This window comes from Cervus canadensis, chromosome 21 (assembly GCF_019320065.1).
Source record: "Cervus canadensis isolate Bull #8, Minnesota chromosome 21, ASM1932006v1, whole genome shotgun sequence".
In the NCBI taxonomy this organism is placed as follows: domain Eukaryota; kingdom Metazoa; phylum Chordata; class Mammalia; order Artiodactyla; family Cervidae; genus Cervus; species Cervus canadensis.
In genome coordinates this window covers 22,382,017-22,402,445 of record NC_057406.1, presented here as the reverse complement: position 1 = coordinate 22,402,445, position 20,429 = coordinate 22,382,017, and the positions used below count along the sequence as shown (strand labels likewise).

At 47.3% G+C, this 20,429-nt stretch overlaps 1 protein-coding gene and 1 non-coding gene across 2 annotated transcripts; both read right to left on the bottom strand.

The window, feature by feature from the left end:
* Positions 1 to 46: 46 nt before the first annotated feature.
* GPRC5A (G protein-coupled receptor class C group 5 member A) lies at positions 47 to 19,902 on the bottom strand. The gene is made up of 4 exons (XM_043441465.1): positions 19,615 to 19,902; positions 5,283 to 6,211; positions 1,308 to 1,366; positions 47 to 1,010 (listed from the first exon to the last, which is right to left on the bottom strand). Exons 2-4 carry the CDS (start codon positions 6,202 to 6,204, stop codon positions 918 to 920), a joined length of 1,074 nt encoding a protein of 357 aa, XP_043297400.1. The 5' UTR covers positions 6,205 to 6,211; positions 19,615 to 19,902; the 3' UTR covers positions 47 to 917.
* On the bottom strand, positions 3,802 to 3,874 carry TRNAC-ACA. The gene has a single exon. It is a non-coding gene; the product is annotated as a tRNA-Cys (tRNA).
* Positions 19,903 to 20,429: the final 527 nt, after the last annotated feature.

Sequence of the window (20,429 nt, the reverse complement as noted above, 5' to 3'; positions counted from 1 at the left end):
TTGAACTTCAGCTCCCACATAAAGACAAATGTCAGGTGCCCACCTCTCACATGGCTGCGGCCACACTTTTATTGCATCTGGAGGGAAGAATGGTGAATAACTTATTTTACAAGAAACAACCCCCTGCCCATGTGTGGACAATACCCACTTCCAGAATGCAGAGGGTGAACACAGGGTACATCTATTTACAGAGGCTGAGGAGCAAGGGGATGGGAGATGATCAGCGCCAGGAACTCAGAGCAAAACAGCACACATTCTCCTGGCAAAGAGAACTAGGGCTCGTACACTCTGGTGCAGTCTGGAGGGACGGCCCCTGGGGAGGCGCAGCAGGGAGGTAAGTCTGAGGACCAACGGCACGTCTGGGAGAGCTGGCGCTAGGGACCCTGGTTAGGCGGCATCACAGAGGTGACTTTGAAGCCTGTCCCAGCCGGGCAAGAAGGGAGGTACCGGTAAATTGGCTTCCAGTGTAGATGTGGGCAGAGTGGGCTGAGAGATGGTCCTTTGCTGGTTTTGCTCAGATGTGCAACCCTGCTCTGACCCAAGTGATCAGCACAAAGCCAGCCCAGAGTCAGAAGAGTTGGCTTCGGAGGCTGAACAGGTCAGCGTGTGGGTCAGATGACCAGAGCCTCAGTCACGTGTAAAACGGCAGGGATGCTAAGAGTTGCCCTGAGTTGCCCGAGACTCCCACTCGAGAGAAGTAGCCTTGGGATGGGACCAAGGAACAAAAACTGCAGTGCTGCTGAGAACTGTGGTCCCCACAGCCCCATCAACCCCAGGACAGAGGAAAGGTGGCCGAGGAGGCGGGAGGAGAGGTCTTCCTGTGATGCTCCTGGGAAGACTCAGGACTCAGCCTTCATCTCGTGGACTCCCTGCTGGTTCTGCTGACGTGCGGCGTTCATCTCACCCGTTGGGTCATGTTAACTGACATCTTTCCTTCCTTCGTAGTCACTGTAAGGGCTAACCCGAGTCTGGGCCCGAGGAATGGAGAAATCCTTTGGGGAATCCCGATTCTGAAAAGGAAGCATTTCGTCTTGCTCAACTCACTCCACTTCCCCAGCCGTTTCCACAGCATCTCTTCCTCCAACCCCGGGCGGGATTCTAACGTTCCTCCCCTTTCTTCTCAGCCCTCCCCTGCTCTGTGCTCTCCTGTCCTAACCTCACGAGGCAGATTACAGGAAAAGTAGACCAGTCATCCTCTCTAGGTGACATCTAGGTGCCATCAGAGTGGCAACATCATCTATTCCCGAAGGACAGATGTTCCTGCGGTGCTAACACTGCCGACGAGAAAGGGGAAAGGGCTCCTTTACCTGTAGCTGGAAATGGGTGGAGTACGGCGCGTAGAGCGTGCTCCCTGTCTCTTCAGAACCTGAAACAGACGGAGAGGAGTAGGTAAACATCAGGGTCCCCTCCTCTGCGCCCCAACCTGTGCTCACCCCAGGTGAGTCATGTATAAACCATGATGCATATCCATTTAATTCTGTCTCCCTGGGAGACGATCAGGGTTTTGGGGGTTTTTTTGTTGTTTGTCTGTTTTTAAAGAACTATCTTACTCTCTTTTTAATTCTTTTAATATTGATTTATTTATTTGGCTGCACCAGGACTTAGTCACAGTACCTGGGATCTTAGTTCCCTGACGAGGGATTGAACCTGGGCCCCCTGCATTGGGGGTGCCGAGTCTTAACCATCTGACCACCAAGGAAGTCCTCGATGGTCAGTTTTGTGCCAGAGGAAACTGTCCTCAAGCCTAGGACCAGGCACAGAGGCAGCCCAAAATTGGTTGAATAAATGAACAACTAGCCACGTATAATCACTAGGGAAACACCTTCCAAAACACCCTCCAGGGGGACACATGTACACCCATGGCTGATTCATGTTGATGTTTGACCAAACAAAACAAATTCTGTAAAGCAATTATCCTTCAATTTAAAAATTAATTAATTTTAAAAAATGACCCTCCAGAGGCTCTTCGTCCTAGGCCACTTCAAAAGCACATTTGAAGCTAGTGTTTTCAGACACATATCTGACCAGAGGTGTACCTAGAGGGAATCTTACTGAGGCTTTACCCACCTCTTTACCTGCCCGACAAGGAGGGGTGGAAATTCCATGATTTTCTTTGTGAAGGGATAGAATCTATGAGCAATCATTTTCTATTATTTGGGAGAAATCAGAGGGATTTTTTTTTTTTTCTTGGCCAAGTGGCATAGAGGATCCAACCAGGGATTGAACCTGTGCTGCCTACAGTGAAGCGCGGGGGAGTCTCAACCACTGAACCACCAGGAAAGACCAAAATCAGAGGGATTTCGACTCAGGAACAGACCAGTAAACACACACGTTCATCACAAAAACTATTTAAGGAATTCCCTCCAGTCCAGTGGTTAGGGCTCCACACTTCCACTGCCGTGGCCCATGTTCGATCCATGGTTGGGGAACTAAGATCTCCCAAGCTGCCCATGCATGCTTGAGTGCATGCTCAGTCATGCCCAGCTCTTCACAGGGCAGCTAAATACATAAATACAATGCAATTTAAAGCAATCCATTTATTTCCCACCAAATTTACCTCTTCAGTTTACTCAACAAATTCCTAAGCACCTTCGGTATGTGAGATATTGTGAAAAATAGAAGGATTAATCAGAATGATTCCTGCCCTAAGGCTGACACTGGAGAGTCCAGAATATCTGACAGCTACGAAAATAACTCCAAGATGAGACAGACTCTGATAACAGCATCTCAAAGGTCTAGAGCTAGATGGGTGGAAAAAAGACTGAGCGAGACTGGGGAATAGGGATGCTGGAAAAGGGAGAGAATAAGGAGGGACATGTCCTCTTTGAATAAAGAGAATAAGGAGGGACAGACACTCTCTGAGCCCAGACAGGCAGATGGGAAAGTGCAGGGGACTTGGTTTGTTTGAACTGAGAGCACAGCTTTGGGGGTGGTGGGGTTCCGACTGTGAAAAGCCTCACCAGTCGTGTGTGCTGAGTTGTTCAGTTGTGTCCGACTCTTTGTGACCCTGGGGACTGTAGCCCACCAGGCTCCTCTGTCCCTGGGATTTCCCAGACAAGGATACTGAAGTGGGTTGCCATTTCCTTCTCCAGGGGATCTTCCCAACCCAGGGATCAAACCCGCATCTCTTATGTCTCCTGCATTGGCAGGCAGATCCTTTATCACTCACTGAGCCTCCTGGGAAGCCCACCAAGGATTTGGTAAATGCAGTGGATAATGGGGAGCCAGTGAGGCATAGGGGCAGGAAAGGGGGTGGGCAGAAGAGTATTTTAGGGAGAGGGAGCTGACAGTGGTCCTTGGAGTGAAGGGAAAGGATTAAAGGATGGAAGGCCAGTTAAGGACCCATAATGTGGATTCAGGCATAAGGTGATAGACTGAAGCATCAGGAATGGACAAGAGGGGATGGGTGGGAAAATATCCCCTCTGCCCTGCCCCCCGGCTCTCCCCCTCCCTTTAGACTTCCCGGAGCACAGGAGAGGGATCAGGGCTACAGAGATAATACCAGCAGGTCGTGTACCACAGGCTCCAAGGGCAGAGAAATTCACTAGCTGGAGCTATGAACCTGGCCTTGGAGGTCCCTCCCTTCTATTCCCAACCCCCTCCCCTTCCCTAATTAGGCCCAGAGACTGATATAAACTCAAGAGACCAACGCACAGAGGCATATGAAAGTGAGAGTGAAGTTGCTCAGTCGTGTCCGACTCTTTGCAGACTCCATGGACTGTAGCCTACCAGACTTCTCCATCCATGGGATTTTCCAGGCAAGAATACTGGAGTGGGTTGCCATTTCCTTCTCCAGGAGATCTTCCTGACCCAGGGATTGAACCTGGGTCTCCTGCATTGTAGGCAGACGCTTTACCAGCTGAGCCACCAGGGAAGTCTAGAGACTGATATAAACTCAAGAGAGCAATGCACAGAGGCATATGAGTAAAGACAATTTCTGGCTATTAGTGTAGTCTGGCTGCTCACCATTCCATACAAGAGCAAAATTCCCTCCCGCAGGCCAGAGACGGACAAGAAAATGTAGCTCTTCGGGCTACATCGAAATCCTCAGTAACTTTATGGAGATTCCTGCTGGTTTATGATAAAAGAGTTTTCTCCCCACTTTGTGCTCTGTGGTCACTGCATGACTGGGCTTTGTGCATTCAAATCTACAAAAGCAGGGGCTTCCCTAGTGGCTCAGTGGTAAAGAATCTGCCGGCCATTGCAGGAGGTGCGGGTTCCATCCCTGATCTGGGAAGATCCCATATGGTGGGAGCAACTAAGCCTGTGTGGCTTAGCAACTACTGAGTCACCGCGCATGGGAGCCTGGAAGCCACAACTACTGAGTCCCCCGTGTTGCGACTACTGAAGCCCAAGTGCCCTAGAGCCCATCCTCTGCCACAAAAGAAGCCCCTGCAATGAGAAGGCCTTGCACTCAACTGGAGAGTAGCCACCACTGGCCAAAACTAGAGAAAATGCCCTCATAGCAATGAAGACCCAGCATAGCCAAAAATTAAATAAATGTATATTTTTAAAAATCCACAAAGTCTCCACATTTCTACAAACGTTGCCCCGTTGTCTTTTCTGAAGGACACCATCATCTCACCCACTTGTCTCTGGGAATTTCTCCTTTTCCATTCCTTTGCTCCATCTTGTTTTGATTCAGAGAAACCTACATGGTATTGGATAGAAAGTACTAGATAGGGACTTCTTGGTGGTCCAGTAGTTAAGACTTCACCTTCCAATGCAGGGAGTGCACGGGTTCAATCCCTGGTTGGTGAGCTAAGATCCACAAGCCTCATGGGCAAAAAGCCAAAACATACAGCAGAAGCAATATTGTAATAAATTCCATAAAGATTGTAAAAATGGTCTGTGCCTATGTGCTCAGTCGTGCCTGAATCTTTGTGACCCCAGGGACTGTAGCCCGCCAGGCTCCTCTGTCCATGGGATTTCCCAGGCAAGAATACCTGAGTAGGTTGCCATTTCCTTCTCCAGGGGATCTTCCTGACCCAGGGGTTGAACCCGCATTTCCTGCACTGCAGGCAGATTCTTTACGGCTGAGCCACCAGGGAAGCCTAAAAATGATCTACATCAAAAATAGAAAAAAGTACTGACTCCTGAGGCCAGCTTCTGGTTCTATTTGTCTCTAACTAGCTGGATGACTTTTAAGCAAGACCTGAGTTTTGGAGAACTTATGTTTTATCAGGAGCATGTCCTGCATGTTCCCTACAGTAATAATATCTTATGATTTTATTTTATCCATTTTTTCCACGAAGGATTCTGCACCCAACCAGGTTCTGTACCTTGAATGATCCCCTCTTGAGAGTAAGCTCTGTTCACCACGCCATAGCTCTGTTTCAAGAACTGAGGCTGACAGAAAGCATCCTCCACAGGGTAATCCATGGGGTTCTGTTGCCTTGTGAGCAGCTGAAACTCGGGTGCAATGTAAGCCAACAGGAAAACCCAGCCATTGGCCACCAAGGCTGAACTGAGGATGGTGTCGTCCCACTGGGGGTCGAGGGTAGGGACCAAGAGCAGGGTGATCCACGCCACCCAGATGCCAATGGAGAGGATCGTGGTGAGGTAGATATGGGCCCCGTGTCTCTTCCAGGCAGTAAAGGATCCCTGGAAGCTGAAAGAGGCTGTGAGGAAGGTCAACGCCATGAGGAAGAGGACATAGATGAGAAGCATGACAAAGTCCTCGTTGCGCCGAGAAGGAGAAAGCTCAGAGAAGATGTTGACGTTGGTCCTGTTCATGGTGAGGACCACATACTCGATGGCAATGATGTCCTGCACCAGACTGAAGCCCAGGGCCAGGCCCAGCATCACCAGCATAGACAGCGGCTGCCTCCCTCGGACCAGCTTCGTCAGGTTGAAGGCGTGAACCAGGAGGCAGGAGAAGCAGAGGGCGAAGAGGACGCCGAAGAGGAAGAATCGCGTGGGCCCTGTGCTGCCATCCAGTGTGATGATGAAGGCGAAGGTGAGGCCGAAGATCCCCAGCACACCCAGGAGGAAGAGGAACTGGGTGGGGAGCAGTTTGCGCTTGTTGGAGTCCTGCACCTTGCAAATGAGGACCAGGAGGGCAATCATGAAGGCCACCGAGGTCACAGCCCCCACGCCAGCCAACGCCTCTAAGACGATGCCCCAGGCTGCCTTCTTATCACAGAGTTTGTAGTACCTGGGGTCCAGGTCTGAGCGGCAACCAGCAGGGGCTGTTGTGGACATTCTGGTCCTGCAAGAAAGCAAAGTTGGGCTGGGGGTGAATCTCTCCCATTAACTCAGGCATAGAGGACCAGAAACAGTTCAAAAACAATTTTGTATCTTTAGTCAGGGTTTTTTGGAGAAGGAAATGGCAGGTGAAGTGAAAGTTGCTCAGTCATGTCCAACTCTTTGCGGCCCCATGGACTATACAGTCCGTGGAATTCTCCAGGCCAGAATACTGGAGGAGGTAGCCTTTCCTTTTGCCAACCCAGAGATCGAACCCAGTTCTCCTGCAAAGCAGGTGGATTCTTTACCAGCTGAGCTACTAGGGAAGCCCCAGGAAATGGCAACCCACTCCAGTATTCTGGCCTGGAGAATGTCATGGACAGAGCAACCTGGTAGGTTACAGTCCATTGAGTCACAAAGAGTGGGACATGACTGAAGCGACTCAGGGTTTTACCTCTGTTTTTACAACGTTAGATCAAGCTACTAGCTGTTCTCCACCTCTCACGGCAAATTCTAAAGGCTGATGAAGGGAAAGGACTCTTCATACCTCCCTCCCTGCAATTTAACTATATTAATATTTTCCCTGAAGCCAGGAAACCCAGAACGCTGAATGGAGTATTTGAGTCACATCTCAAGGAATACGTCACAAAGAACTTGCCAGGGTTCCTGCTATTTTTGACTAGTGCTTTCTTAGGAACTGGTGAACATGGAATTATCTAACCATAAAGTTAACACTTTGTGAATTCCTTGGCGGTTCAGTGTTTAGGACTCAGTGCTCTCACTGGCCGGGGCCCGAGATCGATCCCTGGTCAAAGAACTAAGATCCCACAAGCTTTGTGGAGCACCTAAAAAAATAATAAAGCTAACACTTGAATCATATTAACAGTCTCCAGTTTTTTTCTACCTCGGGCCCAGCCATGGATATTATCTGTAAGCCTCCCAATCTCTCTCAGACAAGAGAATCATAGGTATTATCTGAGTTATGTGAACCATAGATTTCTCCGGAGAGTGTCAGCCTTCCCCTCTTAGCCACTGAGCCCTCATCTTGAGCTCTGCTGTCACATATTATGTTCCCTCCCTCCCTAATTAAGGTTTAGAAGGATGGCACTGCTGATCCCAAAAGCAATGGAACCAGTCTTCCCTGTCATAGGGTTGGCCACGCTGTGGGATCTTAGTTCTCCAACCAGGGATCGAACCCATGCCCTCAGTAGTGAAAGTGTGAAGTCCTAACCACTGGACCACCAGGAAAGTCCCCATAGCAAGCTCTTAATTAGCTACTCGTAAGGAGGGACATCCTGGATGACATGAAAACAGGTGATCCAACAGAAAATATCACCAATAGCTCATGCTCCTTTTTGGGCTTCCTTGGTGGCTCAGATGGTAAAAAAAAAAAAAAACCCGCCTGCAATGCAGGAGACTCAGGTTCAATCCTTGGATTGGGAGAATTCCCCTGGAGAAGGGAATGGCAACTCACTTCAGTATTCTTGCCTGGAAAACCCCATGGACAGAGGAGCCTAATAGCTTCTCAACAGATATATAATTTTTTTTTCTGAATCATTTGACTGTTTTTAAGTTTCTATGACACAACAGAAAGCTTTTGTTTTGTTGTATGCTGTTTATGGAGTTTTTTTTTTTCTTTTTGCTATGTTGCAGGGGTGCTATGTGAGATCTTAGTTCCCTGATGAGGGGTGGGCCCCGTGTCCCCTGCATTAGAAGCACAGAGTCTTAACCACTGAGGCCCAGCGAAGTCCCTCCAAGCTTCACTTTGTAACCCAGCCATTCATTCAACCAGTGCCACTATGTGTCCATCATTCTTCCAGATGATCAACTGTTAAAGGGGAAACAGACATCAGACATGTTCCTTGCTATAGTAGAAGAAACAGATCTAACCTGCCACTGCTGCATAGCCTTCCCATGGACTCCCCTGGCCAGGGGTCTGTCACCTGGACTCCAGCCCAGGGATATGACACTCTGGTCATCCCAACCGCATGCAGGGCACAGAGCAAAGGATGGGTGATGTTCCACCTCCGCAAGGCGGTGCCGAATGAGACGCAAGAGGACAAAGAAAGGCAGATGAGCTTCAGATACAGGCAACCCCTGAAATACACGGCCCCCCAAAGTCTGATATGGGTGGTACAGGACAGGGAGAGGGACAGGCCCCCCTGAGGGGGGCTGAGGATGTAGAAGAGGAAGGGCGCGGTCTAGGTCAAGGGCAGTGTCCGCAGCGGAAGGGACCAGGCTCACTCTCTCCTCCCTCCCCGCTGCACTCCTCTCGGATTAATCACAAGGGCGGCTTCCAGCTGGAAAGGTATTTCTCTCACCCTCCGTGCCCCTCCCTGGCACTGCTCCTTCCCCACCCCTCAGGGCAGTGCTGTTGGCTGACAAGTCATTGTTGTCATAATTATCTGATAATTATAAAGGACTCTGAACCAGTCTACTCTGAACTCTCAATCTTGAGAGACTGATGAGGTTTTCCACTAAAGGAACGTTCTGGTGCTGCCCGGCCCCCAACTTGGACCTCTGAGCCCCTCACTTCTGTGCAGCCGTACGGGGAGGGTTTGTGTGCTGGGGCCTCCTGGCACCCCCAGACCAGGGTCCAACACTGTAAGCACACGAGGAGAAAGAGAACCTGGCATGACTTTCTTAACACAAGAGAAACCATTTTTAGTCTAAACCATTTTGTGATCTATGCCTGGCGATAAGACTTGCCCTTGAATAGGTCTCACAGCAATTAATGATTTGTTTTTTTGGCTACACCTCTCATTGAGATCTTAACTCCCCAACCAAGGATCAAACTCATGCCCCCTGCACTGGAAGCAAGGAGTCTTAACCACTGGACCACCAGGGAAGTCTCCACTAGATCATTTTTAGCCAGATTTCAAACATCATTCTCTACATAGCTGCTCCAGCATATATTTGTCAAGAACAAAACTCCTTTTTAACTTCATCCCACTTTAGAAATTAACGACGCTTTCATATCAAATATCCAGTTAAGGTTCATGGTTCTCAATTCTCTCGAATTGAGAAAATTTGAAAAACTTTTCAAATGAAAACTTCTTGGTAAATTTTTTTTATCTGAGTGACTAATTTTTTGAAACTATTCTTCCTATTTCACCTCTCAGTCCTCCTCCACCCTTTCCCCAACATAACAGCGATTGCACAATGGGTCTGAAATGTCCCGAGCACTTTACATTTTGTCAGAGGGAAATAAAACTGAACAAACTCACTCACAAGAAGATCTGCACTGAGAAGGTGCTGGGTCACTCAGGGAATGGCCCAGATGAGCCGCCAGGATGGGGGCTGGGGAAAGGGACAGGGTTCGGAGGAGCTGAAGTCCTTTAGAAAGCAGGGTTTGAGGAAGAAAAGAGCAGTACCACCATTTGAGAATAGAAACTCAAATAAAAGAGAATAAAAAAGCAACAGCCTTGGAGAAGAACCTGAGGGCTGGAGGAGAGAGAGGAACTGAAATGAGATTAGAGGTCATTCGTAACCAGAGTCAAGGGCAGAGAGACCTAAGTGACTTCCCTGGTGGTCCAGTGGTTAGGATTCCATACTGTCACTGCCGTGGCCCAGGTTCAATCCCTGCTCAGGGAACTGAAATCTTGCAAGCTTCACAGCACAGCAGCCCCCTCCCCCCAAAAAAGGAAGGGTGGGCAGAGAGACCTAGAGTCCAACCAAGAAAGCAGGTGCTCCTACAAAGGCCAAACAAGAACAAAAAGAGACAATTTACTCCTAGACCTGCTCTGAAGAGGAGGGAAGGTCTCATAACTCATTCTCACAATGGGTCAAGCACGGCTGTATACAACTCACTTGTCTGAGTCTTGCAACCACCTTATGGTATAGCCCATATCATTTTTTCAATATTTATTTTTATTTATTTATTTGGCTGTGCCAGGTCTTAGTCGGGGCACATGGAATCTTTTAGATGTGGTATGTGGAATCTAGATCCCTGCCCAGGGATTGAACCCGGGCCCCTGCTTTTCGAGCATGGAGTCTTAGCCACTGGCCCACCAGGGAAGTCCCAGGCTTAGGCTCTCAGAGACACTCTGTCTGTGGCCAGGGGACGAGCTATCACCTGTCCACCCTCAGCCCCTGCCTACCTCTCCAGCCTCATGCCTCACCATGCCTTCCTCATCATCCCCTTATGTGTGCTTCTCATTATCTCCCCAGTAAGCCCCACTATCTCGCTTCAAATCTGCCGCCCCATCTGTATGGGGCGTTCTCCTTGACATCCCTCACCTTAGAGGTCCCCTCTTCCAGGATGTTTCCCTGGATGCCCTGGTTCAATGAGAAACTGTTGTTGTTTACTAAGTCATGTCTGACTCTTTGAGACCCCACGGACTGTAGCCTGCCAGGCTCTGTCCGTGGAATTCTCCAGGCAAGAATACTGGAGAGGGTTGCCATTTCCTACTCCAGGGGACCTTGCCAACCCAGGGATTGCATCTCCTGCATTAGCAGGCAGATTCTTTACAGCTGAGCCACCGGGGAAGCCCCCTGATGAGAGCTACATCCCCTGAATGCCCAGAGAGCCTTCACATTGCCTGCATTTATCACAAAATCCTATAGTGCCCCTTGGTGAGTCTTTGTCTTCTAAATTCAAAGCCTCCTTAAAGCAGGGATTGAGCTGTTAAAATTCTCTCCCCGACCACTAGCCTCGCGCCTGACGCAGTGAAAATGAAAGTCGCTCAGTCGTGTCTGACTCTTTTCGACCCCATGGACTATATGGTCCATGGAATTCTCCAGGCCAGAATACTGCAGTGGGTACCCTTTCCCTTCTCCAGGGGATCTTCCCAACCCAGGGATCAAACCACATTGCAGGTGGATTCTTTACCAGCTGAGCCACAAAGGAAGCCCAAGAATACTGGAGTGGGTAGCTGTTTCCTTCTCCAGCGGATCTTCCCAACCCAGGAATAGAACCGGGGTCTCCGGCATTGCAGGTGGATTCTTTACCAGCTGAGCCACCATGGAAGGGCAAGCACCTAACCAGGATGGATGAGTGAGTGTGTGGATAGAAGTAGAATCTGGTGGGGAGCAGGGCTACTCTTGAGACAGTGGGGTGGGGCGGGTTTCCTCATAAGCCCCCCACTGCGTTTGGCCCCAGTTCTAACTCCCTCTCACCCATCCTTCTCAGGTGGGTCTGAGGTAGGAGTCTGGCCACAGCTGGGCTACTAAGTGATTCCAGGTGCCTCCTGGTAGCTTGGATCCTGAGTAAGCAGATCTAAGCAGAGGTTTTACTGGAATCCAGTCATTCGCTCCCACCCAATTCTCTGATGACTAAACCCTGCGCTCTGGAGGGAGATGGTGAGGTTTCAGCCTAGCCCCAGACACGAGCAAGGACCTTGAGTCATAAGGGTGAGACCCCCTTCACTTATTACTGCAGCTGAGCCAACCACTCCCATCCAGTAATCCACCAACGCCCACAGCCAAGACCCCGACAGCCCTTGGTGCTGGCTTAAACCCTTTTCAAATGAGTCAATGCATGACAGAAAGGTTAAAAAAACAAATGAAAGATGGAGGAAAGAGAGAGGAAAAAGAAAAAAAAACAAAGCGGGGGTTGGGGGGAAAGACGAGAGGGAAGCAGGGAGGGAGGGAGTCACTGGGCTCTATTCCGAGGCCGCTGACTCCGACCTTTAGGACAGAGGGGTTTCAGCTGCCTCTGTGTGGACACCATCTCCTGGAGCCTCCGTTCTCTCCTCTATGAAAGGCAGCCAGGTGCTGAACTAGGCATTCTGAGCCCATGTCCAGCAAGGGATGAACAGCTTTTTGTAGACAATTCCCAAGTCTCTTTCTCCCATCCCCTCATCCTGCTTCCTGCCCCGTCTCCTGTCATTAAAAGAATGTCTGCCCCAAACTCCTAACCAAACTCCAGACCGGGGCTGAAGGTGAGGTTGAAGGGTCTGAGTACCGGCTTAGGACACCAGGGGAACACTCGCCTAGCTAGACAGAGCCACAGGGTCACTGGAGCAGGACTGACCCTAAAGTTGCCCTGACCGACACAGGCATTGATGGGGATGCAAGGTCAAATGCCGGCATGTGAAGGGTCTCTTGGGTGCTCCTTTCCAACCTCTGAGACCCCCCTTTTCCAGAGAGGTGGGGAGGGTGTCTGGAGTTACTTATATCCAGACTTAGCAGCTTGCCCAGCTGGCTGTATGTGACCCTCCCCGGATTATCTGAGCAGGAATCACCCATGGCCCTGAATTTTGCCCAGAGCTGATTTTAACGTTTCTCCTTATATGAGATTTATCTTGTTCTCTCATCTAAAAAGAAGAGGACATAAGATGGTGAAGACTCCGCCTGCAATGCGGGAGACTCAGGTTTGATGCCTGCATTAGAAAGATCCCTTGGAGGAGGAAATGGCAACCCACTCCAGTATTCTTGCCTGGAGAATTCCAGGGACAGAGGAGCCTGGCGGGCTACAGTCCACAAGGTCACAAAGAGTCGGGCACACCTGAAGTGACTTGGCACAACACACATATATATACATAGGGGCTTCCCAGGTGTTGCTAGTGGTAAGGAACTCACCTGCCAAAGCAGGAGACTTAAGAGATGCAGGTTCGATCCCTGGGTCAGGATCACCTGGGAGGTCCCTATGTATGGTCCCTGGGTCAAGAAGAGCCCCTGGAGGAGGAAATGGCAACCCATTCCAGTATTCTTGCCTGGAGAATCCCAGGGACAGAGGAGCCTGGTGGGCTACAGTCTGTGGGGTAACAACTGAAGTAACTTAGCACACATATATATAACTGATTCCCTTCGCTGTAGACCTGAAGCTAACACAACATTGTAAATCATTGTAAATTGTTTATACTCCAGTAAAAACAGCAAAAAAAAAAAAACTTAATAAAAAGAAGAGGATGATAATGACCTCTAAGGATAACTGCCTGGGGGATGATAAAAAACAACTCAAGTGTTTGTTAAGTCAAGCCAAGTCTTCACACCATCCCAGCCAGGCAAATTGGCAACTTTCTAACATTTTAATTTTCTCTCTATTCTGGAATTGCCACATGCCTTCAGTAGTAATAACAATAGTCACAATATAAGTATGAACAATACAAATGACAACTACTGTCACATATGGAGTCCCCTTAAGAGCCAGACTCGATGCTGAGAGTTTATATGTTTCCAGGTGTATTCACTCATTAACATGGTTTTACATCTATTTTATCATTTAATATTCCTACAACCCATTTTGTGGGTGATAAGACTGATTCTTGGAGAATTTACATATTGAATTTACTACACTTGATCTTAGCCAAAAGACCGAGAAGCGATACATATTGAATTTACATATTCAGTGTAACAAAGCAAGATTATCCCTTTATGAATAGAATTTTAATCTTTATGAATAGAATTTAATCTTCCATTTCATCTCTAAATCACTGTTTTGCTCCCTGAAGCTTTTCTCCCTGACTCCAGCCTCTATTTATTTTCTTATTTTTATTTTTTTAATTGAAGTATAGTTGATTTACAATGTTGTGTTAGTTTCAGGTACAGCAAAGTGATTCAGTTATGCATATTTATATTCTTTTTCATATTCTTTTCCATTATGGTTTATTACAGGATATTAAATACAGTACCTTATGTTACACAATATGACCATCTTGTTTTTCCACTCTCTATATAATAGTTTGCATCTGTTAACCGCAAACTCCCAATTCATCCCGGCCCCAGCCCCCCTTCCCTTTTGGCAACCATAAGTCTGTTTAAGCCTCTCTCTATTTAAACATCTGAGAAGTCGCCAAAGTAAGCAATCCTGCAATTGGCCAATCTTCCTGTCAATCAACATTTTTTTTTTCCAATCAACATTTTAGTGTCTGCTTTGTGTCAGGTGCTGTTAAGTATACAAATCACTCAGACCCTCAGACCCAAAGTGTGGCGGCTGTCCCAGGACGACCAACAGAGTCACACTGACACATAAATAAGGGTTACAGAGTGTTTGGGGGATCTTGAGGGCACACGGAAAAGAGTGACCCACTCTCCCTAATGGGGTTTTTTTTTTTTTAAAAAGTCTTTAGAGAGGAAACCAGGGAGATGAGGCCTGAGAGATGGGCAAGGAATGGTGGGAGATTCTTAGGAAGGCAGAATCAATGGAGCTTAGAAATACTGGCTTGTGGGAAGAGATGGCCAGTTTAGATCTGTTGAATCTAAGATGAATTGGAGGGACTTCCCTGGAGGTCCAGTGGTTAAGACTCAGCTCCCACTGCAGAAGGCACAGGTTCCATTCCTCGATCCCCGGTCAGGGAGGCATCATTTAATCCTCACAACAGCTCTGTTACTATGCCCCCATTTTTTATTTTATTGGAGTCTACTAGATGTACAGTGTTGCATTAGTTTCAGGTGTATAGCAAAGTGATTCAGTTATACATATACATATATTCATTTTTAGATTCTTTTCTCATGTGGGTTAACACAGAGTATTGAGGGGAGTTCCCCTGTGCTATCCAGTAGGTCCTTGTTGGTTATCTTCTGACTCATATATAGTAGTGTGGGTGTGTTCACACCAGATTATGCCCCCTTTTACAGTGCAGAAAGCGAGGTATAGAGACTTTAAATAACTTGCCCAAGATGACCTGACTTTTAGAAACCAGGCTCCTAGAAGTTCCCTGGTGGCCTCGTGGTTAGTACTCTGGGTGTTCACTGCCATGGCCTGGGTTCAATCCCTGGTTAGGGAACTGAGATCCCAGAAACCATACAGTGCAGCCAAAAAAATAAATAAAAGCCAGGCTCCACGACCCGGGCTGTGCTGACCTCCCGGCTCTCAGACATGTGAGTCTGAGGCTCAGGAGATGTTTGGGCTGTGAGCACAAGTGAGGGGTCATGGAGGGGTCACAGCTGTGGATACCAGATCATACAGAGAGCATGCATGGCAGCGAGAGGGCCGAGGACAGAACCCTGGAACACCATCTCAACCAAGCAGGAGTCAGCAGAGGTTGTTCAAAAGAGACTGCCAGTGTTAGTACAAGAAATAAGCCCAGATGGTCTCCCAGGAGCCAAAGAGCAGCTTCCCAGAGTGGTTGATGGAGTAAGATGCTCCAAGGACAGCAAAGAAGAGAAGATCTGAAAATGGACTTTTGGATTTAGGAATTTTTAAAAAAATGGATCTGCCAGGGGACATCCCTAGTGATACAGTGGTTAGGACTCCCCCTTCCAATGCTGGGGGTGCAGGTTCAATTCCTGGTCAGGAAGCTAAGATCCCACATGCCTCTTGGCCAAAAAAACTGAAACATAAAACAGAAGCAATATTTTAATGACATCAATAACGACTTCAGAAATGGTCCACATCAAAAACATCCTTTTAAAAAAAGCATATCAGCTCCTTTTTGTCTGTTAGAACAGATTCAGCCTCAATTTGAGCTTCGAGGCTTTTCTCCAGCTAGTCCTCCCACCTACTTTTTCCAACCTTCCTAACTCCCATCCCCACATCTATGAAAAACTTCCAAGAGCATTTTCTCTCTGGAAGGGAACTGGGGCTCATCTAAGACCTTCTCTGACAAAGTGGCTCTTTGCCTCACCACATGCGTTATTCTCCTTGCCAGAAATACCCTTCTCCCCCTAATCACAATTCATGTACCATGTTTCTTAGAAATTTGACTCCAAACTTACCTCTACCTTGAGGGTTTTTTAGTTATCAGTCCCAACTCATTCTAAATCTGTGATCTCATTGTAGTTATTAACTATTAACTATTTTTCAGCACTCAAGTCTTTCCATAGATATGTCATATATTACAGCGGTCCCCAATCTTTTTGGCATCAGGGACTGGTTTCTTGGAAGACAATTTTTCCATGAACCAATGTGGGGTTGGGGAGTGGTTTCAGGATGATTCAAGTTCATTACATTTACTATACACTTTGTTTCTATTACTATTACATCAGTTCCACCTCAGATGATCAGGCATTAGATGCCAGAGGTTGGGGCCCCCTGGTACAGCATACATTAATATCAGTGCTAACTCGCCTATCAGATAGCAAACTTTTAAGGAAATAGAGCAAATCTTCTATTTGTTGGTATTGCCCTCACTATATGCTCTGCACAGTGGTTTTTGAGCAAATGATTTGGACTAATACTGGGTGTGAATAAAACTCAAAGCAAGTTATTCATTAGTAAGTGTGAGTAATGGAAAGGAAAGATTTTGGGAGCTGCATATGTGATGCTAATCCTTGTGTTTTAGTCTAGGCTGAGTTCTAAGATGAGGGTGGAGTCCCACAGAAATTCCTCTGTACTAGGTGCAGGATTAGCTGTAAATGGAAAGTATCTACAACAAAATGTCCAGGAACCCCTCTTCCAGGTAAGCCATCTGGATTCTGATGACATAAAAATGATGCATCGTCGAAACAGCGTGTGAACAACATCTGAGTAACATCACTGAGTTGAGTTTCTAAGTAGTAACTAGGAGAAAATAAATCATCCTTCCTACATAGGCAGTCAAACAAGCACTGAGTTGGCCAGAAAGTTCATTTGGGCTTTTCACAAGATCTTACAAAAAAGCCTGAATGAACTTTTTTGGCCAACCCAAAATAAGAACAGTGTTCATCCCAATTTCTTCACTTTTTGGAGGTATTATCATATTCCTCTATTCTAAACAATGTATGTGAACTTTAGATAAATTACTGAAACATAAAATAAAATACAGGAAATCACTTTTTTTGACTTAAGATTTTGAGTGAAACTACTAAATCTCTTATGCCCAGAATTTAAGGATGTGAAAAGCATCAAGAAAATAGGTGGATAAGATGAACTCCTCTTCTGGTATACCACCTCAAAGACATCTTCTTTCAAGTGTTTTACTTCCACATATAAAGGTGATATATTTATGTTCTGAGATTTATCTCTCCTTACAAACCTGTATTTCTAAACCCTGAGAATAGTACTACCATATACTCAGTGTATCTAAAAATACAATATAGATTATCTAATGTGGGAGAAGATGAAGAGAACAGACTATGTGGCCAAAATTAGACGACAATAGCAAGCAACTATTATTACAATAAATGTAAATGGAATGTTTTTTATTTTGAAAAGACTAAATCAAACCGTATTATACCTATAAGAACCTCACCTAAAACAATAGGATTCAGAAAAGTGGAAAGGAAAGAAAAGGAAAAATAAAAATAAGTGCAAAAAAAGCAGCAACAACAGATAGGTTTATTTAGTAAGTATTAGGTATCAGGTACAAAGTTAAATAATAGCTTGTTCAAGGTAAGAAAAATAAGAATTGAGTTATTATTATCACACAAAGTTTAGTTAAGGCAAAAAGCTATTATGCTGACCTAAAAACTTTTTTTGTAATAATTAAGAATGCTCCACATTGAAGATATAACCATCATAAACTCGTATGCAGTGAATAATATACCACCAAAATACATAACACAATAGCTACCAGGAATACAAAAAGAAATCAAAAGAAATACTATAGTTACAGGAGACTTTAACACTTCTTTATCACTCCTCAGCAAATGAAATAGAAAAAATAAATAGCAATAAGGTAAATTTTTAAAGTGTTCTATGGATACTTTAATCAAAATATGCTCTATCTTTATATTTTATTAGATCTCTATGATTAGTAATATAATTCAGATCCTCTATATCTGTGATCAGCAAATATTTTCTGTAAAGGGCCAAACAGTAAGTAGTTTAGGCTTTGCAGTCCATTTGTTTGTAGCCGAAAGCAGCCATAGATGATATATAGACAAAATGAGCATGGCTGAGTTCCAATAAAACTTTATTTACAAAAACAGGCCGTGGGATGTTTTTGGCCAGGAATCTGGTTTACCAACTTCTTTATATGACTTCTTCTATTGAAGTGGTTATGAACCATTTACAAAACAGCATATTTTAGACCACAAAAAATAATAACAATAAAGTCTAAAATAAGAAATGCACAGACCATATATTTTGACCACAAGGCAATCAAAATAGGAATATAAGCAGAAACAAACACACCAAACTACTCAGAAAATTCGAAGACTCCTCAAGCAAAATCATTCTTCCATTCATTGTTTTTAAGGGCCCTATTATACCAACACATCATTTCCTGCTCCTTTCCTCAGCTCAATCTGTAGATTTTTAAAATACAATGAACCTGAAGACAAACCCCCAGAATGAGAATGAGAATAAAATCATAGTCAAAATTCTTCTTCACACCCTGTTATCTTCAATTCTCACTAAGGAGTGGGATACAAAAAAGCGTACTCCAAAGAAGATGCTCAAAGAGACATATATAGATAGAGGGGGACTCTCGGCCCTGGCCCTGGGAGGGAGCTGAGGATCCTTCCAAGTCCCCTTAGGAGGAACTCACAGCCCAGCTCAGCCTTTTCACAGCTACAAGCCAGCAGAGCTGGGATGAGAAGTCGGGCTTGCCGGCTCAAGGCTAAGAGCACTTCCCAGGATGTTAGCTCTTTCTGAGTTCCGCTCATTCCTATGTGCCTTTGAAGTACCTATCTACCGCTCCACAACTCGAGGCGCCTGTCTCCCAGATGACACCTCTGTTGACCCTCCCAGTACCAGCACACAGACCAGAGGGCAGAGCTCTGACCCCCACCCTCGCCCCTCCCAGGGGCCACAAGTAACCCAAGTATTCCCTTCAGGAATGAGTCCACAGCCCTGGCTGATTCAATCAAACCCTTCAACAGGTGTGGCGTGTACAAACATCAGCCTGGAAGCAACACAGGAATGGAAAGTCCTACAAATTCCTTGGACCTGAGTTGGCTTCCCTTTCCCCAGGGGGAGGTTTAAGGGACCATATCCGACAATTGGGGGTCATTGCTGAGTCCCATCTGGTTGGTGCCTGAAGGTGGGCTGTTACTGGATACTCAAATGGACATTCAACCCAGGAGTCCAGAGTAACTCAAGGGACAGCAGAAGGGAGAATGCTGCAGAGTTGATGGCCACACTCATGTCACAAGAAGAGGTGGCTTCTAGAATCTACTTCCCAAAATTCAGAAGGGCACACTTGTGAAAGGACAAAATAAATGGACACCTCTCAGTATCTGGGTAAACTAGCAGGGGTCACCATCTCCTTCTTCCTGCCCACCCAGCCAGTTCCCTGCCATTCCTCTAAGATCTTCCTCCCTCTTTTCTCTTTCCCTAGACTGAGCCCAGAACTTTTCACCTGCCGGGTCAGGATTCCACCTACTGGGTTTGTTCAGTGTATCTGAGCAGAAATTATTTATCCTGATTATCTTTTTGCTCTCTGCCTCTTAGCCTGGGAAGTCCAGGCAGGAAAAAAAATCTGAGTTGAGTTAAACTACAGGAATTCCTTTCCTGGGATTTTTTTTTCCCCTCCCAGCCAGCTGCAGTTCATTACCGGGGTCTCTCTCCTCTTGCATCTCCCCCTTCTAGCACCCCCTGCCCCCTCCTACTCCGCACCCCCCGACCCCCGAGGATTTCAATCCGCGAACCCAGCGCGCTCTGGCTCCATGCGCCTCACTTACCCTGAAGCCTCGGCTTTGGCACGTGAACTCGGCGCTGCTTCGCGCGCGTGGAGGGAGCACTGCAGCCCCTGTAGGTTCTGGGGGAGCCCGTGGGCAGGGATCGCGCCCTCGCGGCGCCGAGCAGTTATAAAGGCGACCGAGGGAGGAGGGAGCGAGGGGGTGAGCAGAGGGACAAGGGGCGGGAGAGGGTCAGGGGGAGAGGACACGCCTATTCCAGTTCCACGGCACTGCGCGCTGTTATGAAAATGAAGTCCCCGGGCCAGGGCCTGAGCCAAAAGCCGCCTGACGTCAGCGGCACAGTCACCCTTGCAATGCAGGGTGGCGGTGGGAGGGGAGACCCAGAGCACCCGCTCCGCTCAGCGCGGCGCATCAGCTGGTTGGGACGTCCCAGGGCATAGGGTAAAGAAAGGGGTCAGAGAGCAGATGCTTCCTATCCATTTGGCCAGCTGTCAGCTCCAGGAGGGAGCCACCCCCGCCCTCCCGCCGGGCACTCCAGTCCGCCCAGGACACGGGCTGGACAGTTCGCAACGTCCCATGTAATTCCTGGGTACCCTGGGAAGCCAGGCCCGGGAAAGGGGGAACTGGCCAGCGCCTGGGTGCTCCGCAGTGGCAGTCAAGGCGGGTGGAGGCCAAGAAAAATATCCAGCCCCGCATGGCAACTCCCCCGGTCAGAACTGTCCCCAGACCCACCAGTGCTGCCTGATGGCAGAGAGATGGAGAGGACAGGCCCTTACGTCTTCATTTCCTCACTACCCCCGCTTAGGGTCTTAGTGCAGGTGGAGAGAATGGATGCCAGATAAAATTATGAAATAAAG